Below are 8,361 nucleotides of genomic sequence, written 5' to 3' on the forward strand. Positions count from 1 at the left end.
TTCCTGCTCTGCCCAGGCCAGCAAAGGCCTAGAGCGGCCTCTTCTCCCCTGCCCCTCCAGCTCTGGGCTCCCTTTGCACATCCCTGGCTCTGCAGCACCAAGCCCTGCTGGGAGCCCTCCCCTGCATGCTCCCACCACTCCCTGATGCTGCTGTTGCCCTCTGCCGGGCACTGCCTATCGCAGCCTAGCCCCTGCCCACCTCCCCCCACCACCCTGCCATCTTCCCAGCCCACCCCAGCATCCCAGCCCATCAGCCCAGTATGGGCTAGCCCCAGGGCAGTTCCCACCGCAGCCTGCTGTAGGGCTCTGGGCATGGCCACCACAGCCCCAGCCCTTTGCAAGGCACCACAGCTGCTGGGACAAAGGCGGCTCTGGGCCTCCCCAGCAGCCCCCGGGCTGGGACCAGCCATGGCTCAGGAAATGGAGGGTCCTGAGCTGGTGATTCTGCTCTGCAGATCCAGGGGGCTGTGGTGCCCAGGGTCTTCCAGAAGACTCTGCCGCACCCATTCTGCTCCAGGTGGTCAGCAGCCCCAACTCCATGGGGATCTCTGCTGCTGAGCCCCTTTCCACCTGCCCTGATGGCTCAGAACTATAGGGCCATGCTTGGTAAGGCCATGGGATGTCTCTAAGGGCACAAAGGGCAGGGGAGTGCTGTACCAGACCTGGCCCATGAGTCTTCAAGGAGGGTGTCCTCAATTACTCTTATGGGCCTTCACCTGCTGGCTCTTCACCACCTCAGCAGGAATTGCAGAGTCTTCCTTAGCCCCTGGACACCTCACATTTTCCTTTTCCTTTCCCAGACACTTCCTGGTCACTCCTTTTATGAGATTCTAATCACTATCCAATAAGCACATTTTCCCTGGGTTCCCCTTCCATCTGGCAGCTCCAGATTCCTCTCCAGGAAGGCATTGGCTATCTGCCCCACTGCAGGGACACATTCCAATGTAGATGATTCCAAGACCAGTTGCTGTCTGCTTGGGCATGTGCCACCACAAAGGGGGATCTTGGTCCAGCCCTTGGTTCCTCACAGACCATGCTGGGACTTTCAGCCTGTGTCCTTCATTCTGGGAAAAATCCCAGAAAACAGGGAAGCAGGGAGTAACTCCCTGGCTGTATGTCTTACAGCAACTTTGGAAGAGGTGTCCAGGCTTCTGGGTTTGCCCTAAGCCCTTTTGTTACTGTGGTGCTAGCAGGGAGGCCAGCTGTGGCTGCACATTGCCTGCTGCTGCCTGCAGCCACAGGGATGCCACTGCAGAGACAACAGGACTGTCACCAAGGTGCATGAGATCTGAGGGCTAAGAGAAATGCAAGAGCACAGAGGAACAATGTGGAAGCCAAAAGAGAGCAGCAGTGAAAAGGCCACATCCTGCTGCTGGCCATGGCCATGGTTCCAGGGAAGCAGCAGCCCTGACCTGAATGCAGCAGGGAGGCAGAGCCCAGCGGGCAGTGAGGGGTAGCCCCAAGGGCCAGCGGGGCTGCTCCTTCGTGTGGCAGCTGGGCTCTTGGCCCTGAGCCCCTCCTGTGTACTGGGGCTGCTCTCCCAGCTCCAGAGGGGATGGGAAGAGATGGCAGATGAGATCGATGAATTTCTGATGGATTCTTTATTGGCACGTCAGTTTCTCAAATATCTTGACAGGGTTATTATTAATGGTTATATTATGGTAATGTTGCTAATGAGAAAAACGATATGATACTAATCACAATTATGGTATCATTACTTATGCTTGAGAAGCACATATAGAAACAGTTTTCTCACTGCATCTTTGAGCTCCTGGTTCCTCATGCTGTAGATGAGGGGGTTCACTGCTGGAGGTACCACCGAGTACAGAAGTGACACCACGAGGTCCAGGGATGAGGAAGAGATGGAGGGTGGCTTCAGGTAGGCAAAAAAGGCTGTGCTGACAAAGAGGGAGACCACAGCCAGGTGAGGAAGGCACATGGAAAAGGCTTTGTGTCGGCCCTGCTCAGAGGGCATCCTCAGCACAGCCCTGAAGATCTGCACATAGGACACCACAATGAAAACAAAACACCCAAATGCTAAAGAAAAACTAAACGCAAGAGCCCCAACTTTTCTGAGGTAGGCATCTGAACAGGAGAGCTTGAGGATCTGGGAGACTTCACAGAAGAACTGGTCCAGGGCATTACCTTGGCAGAGGGGCAGGGAAAATGTAGTGGCCATGTGCAGGACAGCATTGAGAAAGCCACTGCCCCAGGCAGCTGCTGCCATCTGGGCACAAGCTCTGCTGCCCAGGAGGCTCCCGTAGTGCAGGGGTTTACAGATGGCAATGTAGCGGTCATAGGCCATGACAGTAAGCATGGAATACACTGCTGTGAGAAAGAAAAGAAAAAGCAAGGCCTGTGCAGCACATCCTTCATAGGAGATGGCCCTGGTGTCCCAGAGAGAATTGGCCATGGCTTTGGGAACAGTGGTGGTAATAGTGCCCAGGTCAAGGAGGGCGAGGTTGAGGAGGAAGAAGTACATGGGGGTGTGGAGGCGGTGGTCACAGGCTATGGCTGTGAGGATGAGGCCATTGCCCAGGAGGGCAGCCAGGTAGATGCCCAGGAAGAGCCCGAAGTGCAAGAGCTACAGTTCGCGTGTGTCTGCAAATGCCAGGAGGAGGAAGTCACTCACAGAGCTGATGTTGGACATTTTCTGACATTGGACCCAGTTGTCTGTTGAAGAGGAGAGGAAGGAAAAAAAAAAAAAAAAAAAAAAAGTTAAAGCAGAATTAAATGAGAAAAACTGGAAATGAAAGAGGAGAGTAAGGGAAACTCATGTTCAGTCCACAAATAAGACATGAGCTTTGCAGTGCTGTTGCAAACACCTCATCTGAATGATGAGCAGAGCTGCAGATATTTTATTGGTTTATTTTATCAGAGTTGCCCTTATAATGCTTAGGAGATGTATGAGACGGCTGAATGGCCTGACAGTTCATGTACACTCCTAGTGAAACCCTGTGGGTTCCAGGAGGCAACAGGACTGTGCCTTGGTGAAGACTGAGCAGAGCAGACCTGCCAACCAGTCCTGCTCTCAGCTGCCCTGTATTACCCCTCTGTGAGCTGCAGCACAATCCCACTCAGGCGTTTTCCTGAGAAGAAACTGGAGACAGCTTAGAGCAGAGAAGCCCCAGTCCGAGTGCAGCTGGACCGAATCCTCACCTTGTCTCCAGGAGAAGCTCTCAGCCAAAAGGAGCTTGGGAGCTTTTCCTCATCTGGTCTCTGCCTGCTGTGCTGGCCATGCATACCCCACAGCCCCAGAGGGGAGAGGCCAGGGAGGGGCTGCTCCAGGATACTCACAATAGCTCTCCAAAGCTTTGAATATCGTTGGAATTGTCAAACCAGCATGTTCCTATTGTTATGTCTCATGAATGTGTTTCAGCTTTTGTTTAACATCAGACAAATATTTAAGAATGTCATCCAGAGATCTGTCCAGAGGCAGGAGAGTTAGGAGTGGCAGGGATTGTGGGAGGATATAATAGTAGTAGTAGTAGTAATAATAATAATAATAATAATAATAATAATAATAATAATAATAATAATAATTTATCTTCCTTTTCTGTCTTATTAAACAGTCTTTATCTCAACACACAAGCTTTTCACAGAATCAGAGAATCACAGAATCATTTAGGTTGGAAGAGACCTCCAAGATCACCGAGTCCAAACTCCAACCTAACACTAACCAGTCCTCCACTAAACCATATCCCTAAGTTCTACCTCTGAACGACTTTTAAAGACCTCCAGGAATGGTGACTCAACCACTTAATTGGGCAGCCCATTCCAATGCCTAACAACTCTTTCAATAAAGAATTTTTTCCTAATATCCAAACTAAACCTCCCCTGGTGCAACTTTTGTACATTCCCCTTCATCCTATCACCAGGCACAAGGGAGAATAGACCAAATGCCACCTCGCTACAGCCTCCTTCAAGGTATCTGTAGAGAGATATAAGGTCACCCCCGAGCCTCCTCTTCTCCAGGCAAAACAACACCAGCTCCCTCAGCCGTTCCTCGTAACACTTGTTCTCCAGACCCCTCACCAACTTCATTTCCCTTCGCTGGACTCGCTCAAGCACCTCCATGTCCTTCCTGTAGTGAGGGGCCCAAAACTGAACACAGTACTCAAGGTGTGACCTCACCAGAGCCGAGTACAATCATTTCCCTAGTCCTGCTGGCCACACTGTTTCTGATACAAGCCAGGATACTGTTGGCCTTCTTGGCCACCTGAGCACACTGCTGGCTCATATTCAGCCGACTATCCACCAATACTCCCAGGTCCTTCTCTGCCAGGCAGCTTTCCACCCACTCTTCCCCCAGCCTGTAATGCTGCTTGGGGTTGTTGTGCTCCAGGTGGAGGACCCGGCACTTGGCCTTGTTGAACTTCATCCAGTTGACCTCAGCCCACTGGTCCAGCCTATCCAGATCCTCCTGCAGAGCCTTCCTATCCTCGAACAGATCAACACATGCACCTAACCTGGTATCATCTGCAAACTTACTGAGGGTACACTCGATCCCCTCATCCAGATCATTGATAAAAATGGCCCTAGTACTGGGCGCTGGGGGCGCCATTAGTGACCAGCCTCTGACTGGATTTAACTCCATTTACCATGACTCTTTTGACTCTTTTTCTGGGCGTGGCTACCCAGAAAACTTTTAACCCAACAAAGCGTATGACAGCCAACGCCATAAGCAGCCAGTTTCCTCAGGAGAATGCTGTGGGAAACGGTGTCAAAAGCCTTACTGACGTCAAGGTAGGCCACAGCCACTGCCTTTCCCTCATCCACTAATCACAACACTTTGTCATAGAAGGAGATCAGGTTCATCAAGCAAGATCTGCCTTTCATAAATCCATACTGACTGGACCTAATTGCTTGGTTGCTCTCTAAGTGCCGCGTGATGACACTCAAGAAAATGTGTTCCATGAGCTTTCCTGTCACTGAAGTCAAACTAACGGGTCTATAGTTTCCCGGGTCTACCCTCCAGCCCTTCTTGTAGATGGGTGTCACATTTGCTAGCTGCCAGCCATCTGGGACCTCCCCTGATAGCCAGGACTGTTGATAAATGATGCAGAGTAGCTTAGTCAGCTCTTCTGCCAGTTGGATATTAGGTTGGATATTAGGAAAAAGTTCTTTACTGAAAGGGTTGTTAGGCATTGGAATGGGCTGAGTGGGGAAGTAGTGGAGTCGCCATCCCTGGAGGTATTTAAAAAACATTAAAAACATTAAAATAAAACATTTTAAAAACATTTCAATGTAGAGCTTAGGGATATGGTTTAGTGGAGGACTTGTTAATGTTAGGTCACAGGTGGGAGTTGGTGATCTTGGAGGTCTCTTCCAACATAGACGTTTCTGTGATTCTGTGAATCCCAACTCCTGTGGGCTTGTGTGAGGCATGGGAGACAGCAGAGCCCCCTCCTAGCTTCTGGACTGCAAAGAATAAGATGCCTTGCTTGGTTCATCTGAAACTCTTCCCTCAGGAGGGGGAATGGAGATCCCTCTCTGTCCTTGTGTGTCCTGCCTAAAACCAGGGCACAGAAAGGTGATTCCTGGACTGCATACTTTTCCTGTATGAGGAATGACAGTACTGGAAAAGAGTTTCTTTATCCTGTAGAGGGAAGGAGCATCAGGGATTGCTTCAGTTTGTTTCAAAGTCGATTCCCCTTGAGGCCCAGGGACCTGTCAAGAGCTCCCTGTGCTCCCTGTGCTGGGCCGGGCTCTTGGGCCCGATGGGATCTGCCTCTGCTGTCAGCAGACACCCATGCGTGAGTCTTATATCTGGCCCTAGGTCTCTCAGAAGTCATAATGTGACAACGAGCCATGCCTTCCTGAACCAAAGGAATACAGTAACAATTTTAGGGGGCTTTTCTCGGCACTGGTTTGGGAAAGAAATCCCAGCCTTCAGGCACTGCACTGGGGTGATGCCATTTTATTACAGAGATGCTATAAGAGAGTCTTCACAGACTCACTCGCAGTGTTAGATGCACATTTATACAGCCTCCATATAGGACAGAGCAGGTTTTATTCGATCTTAGCAGTAGGGAGAATACAAATATTTATGTAGGAATGCAAGTACCACAAGCTGTTCTAATGTTAATAAGAAAATAATAATTATTATAATAAGAGCAACCAAAACAAAAGCTTGGAAGGTGATGTACTGGGATTCATTATTGGAGAGTGAAGGGATCCTTAAGAGTACTGAAAAACATCCCCCAAATCAGTTTCCTTACTGCATCCTTGAGCTCCTTGTTCCTCATGCTGTAGATGAGGGGGTTCACTGCTGGAGGCACCACCGAGTACAGAACTGCCAGCAAAAGATTCAGGGAGGAGGAGGACATGGAGGGGGGCTTCAGGTAAGCTAAAAAGGCAGTGCTGATAAACAGTGAGACCACGGCCAGGTGAGGGAGGCACGTGGAAAAGGCTTTGTGCTGTCCAGGCTCAGATGAGATACTCAGCACAGCCCTGAAGATCTGCACATAGGTCATGACAAGGAAAACAAAACAAGCAAAGAGGAAACATGCAGTAACCACAAGAAACCCAACTTCCCTGAGGTAGGCATCTGAGCAAGACAGCTTGACAATCTGGGGAACTTCACAGAAGAACTGGTCCAAGACATTGCCTTGACAGAGAGGGAGGGAAAAGGTATTGGTAGAGTGTACCATGGCATTAAGAGCACTACTGCCCCAGGCAGCTGCTACCATTTTGACACAAGTTTTGCCATTTATAAGGGTCCCGTAGTGCAGGGGTTTGCAGATGGCAACGTAGCGGTCATAGGCCATGACAATGAGAAGTAAATACTCTCCTCCAATCAAAAAAACAAGTAGAAAGACCTGTGCAGCACATCCCAAGTAGGAGATGGTCCTGGTGTCCCACAGGGAGTTGGCCATGGCTTTGGGGAGTGTGGTGGTAATAGTGCCCAGGTCGAGGAGGGCGAGGTTGAGGAGGAAAAAGTACATGGGGGTGTGGAGGCGGTGGTTGCAGGCTATGGCGGTGAGGATGAGGCCGTTGCCCAGGAGGGCAGCCAGGTAGATGCCCAGGAAGAGCCCGAAGTGCAGGAGCTGCAGCTCGCGTGAGTCTGCAAATGGCAGGAGGAGGAACTCTGTGGGGAAGCTGCTGTTGGACATTTTCTCCCTGTGGGCCTTGATGACTGTCCCAGGAGGAAAACACAGGGAAAAGTTAGAACAGACTTCTCTGCAGAAAAAGTCAAAGCAATTCCTCATAGACTCCCCCTCAAAACATTCTGATCCTTAGTCCCTTTTGGCAGGACCTTGATGCAGTTCCCTTCCTTGGAATTCTGTTTTCTGATGAATGAGCATGCCACGAGGAGCAGGGCCTCTTCCCATAGACTCCCCAGGTGTTGGTCATGCTCTGATTTTGTGGTACCTGGGAACAGAAGGGATGCAGAGGCCAGATCTGATATTCAAGATCTCCCAGGTGAAATCCCTCTGAAAACAGCAAAGTTTGTCAGCATCTGCACCCCCAATTCCAAGACAGTTGGATGCAGAAGGAGGGGGATTAATGTCCTGTGTCCCCCTGAGTAGAAACCAAACACCTCTGAGTGCCTCACACTGCCTCCAGGTACCTGAACCTAAGCAAGGTCTCACCACCCCAGTGCTAGCCCAGGAGTTCCTTTCACCTCCCCAAAAGCCTTTCCCTGCCCATAGGATTTCTGCACTTCTCCATCAGGTAAAGCAGATCTGCTATGGGAGGGATTGCAGTCTGGAAGGAGCTCACAGTGAAGATTTCTCCCACAGTGAGCTCTCAGCATCCCCCCTCCACACTGCCTTTAACATCTCCCTCCCTTCTCTCAGCCGCCCTTGTCCCCTGCAGGCAGTGCCCCCTGCCCTGCTGCGCTGTGCAGAGGAGCTGCTCCTGGGTAGAGCTGTCTCTCTTCAGCATCTTGCCACTTGCCAGCATCTCCCCTTGGGCCCAAAAGCCCGGCCCAGCTAAGCAGCACAGGGAGCTCTTGACAAGTCCCAGGACCTCCATGGGAATTAACTTTGAATCAGACTGATGCAATCACTGTTCTTCCTTCTCTCCACTAGGAAGAGACATCTATTTCCAGTGCTATCTTTTCCCCTAAATCAAAATATGTGTTCATTGTGGGAATCACCTTTTTTTGTCCTGTTATTAGTTAGGACAACAAATTTTATTCCATCTCTTCTGAGAACCTGTAAATATTCAGGAGAAGCAATCTTCTTCACAGCAAATGGTATCCTTCTGTCTACACAGACTACACAACCCAGCAAGCTCATAGAATCATAGAATGTTTGAGGTTGGAAAGAACCTTAAGGTCTAGTTCTAGTCCCCATGAAATGGGCAGAGTCTAGTCCCACTAGACCAGTTTGCTCAAGGTCACATCCAACCTGA

General features: G+C 50.2%; 1 protein-coding gene across 1 annotated transcript; it reads right to left on the reverse strand.

The window, feature by feature from the left end:
* Positions 1-1,714: 1,714 nt before the first annotated feature.
* Positions 1,715-7,115, reverse strand: LOC311216464 (olfactory receptor 14J1-like; the record flags this gene model as incomplete). Its single annotated transcript, XM_084298000.1, has 2 exons — positions 1,715-2,356; positions 6,822-7,115. 2 exons carry the CDS (start codon positions 7,113-7,115, stop codon positions 1,715-1,717), a joined length of 936 nt encoding a protein of 311 aa, XP_084154126.1.
* Between the last annotated feature and the right edge of the window lie 1,246 nt (positions 7,116-8,361).

This window comes from Netta rufina, assembly GCF_964035555.1.
Source record: "Netta rufina genome assembly, chromosome: 18".
Lineage (NCBI taxonomy): Eukaryota > Metazoa > Chordata > Aves > Anseriformes > Anatidae > Netta > Netta rufina.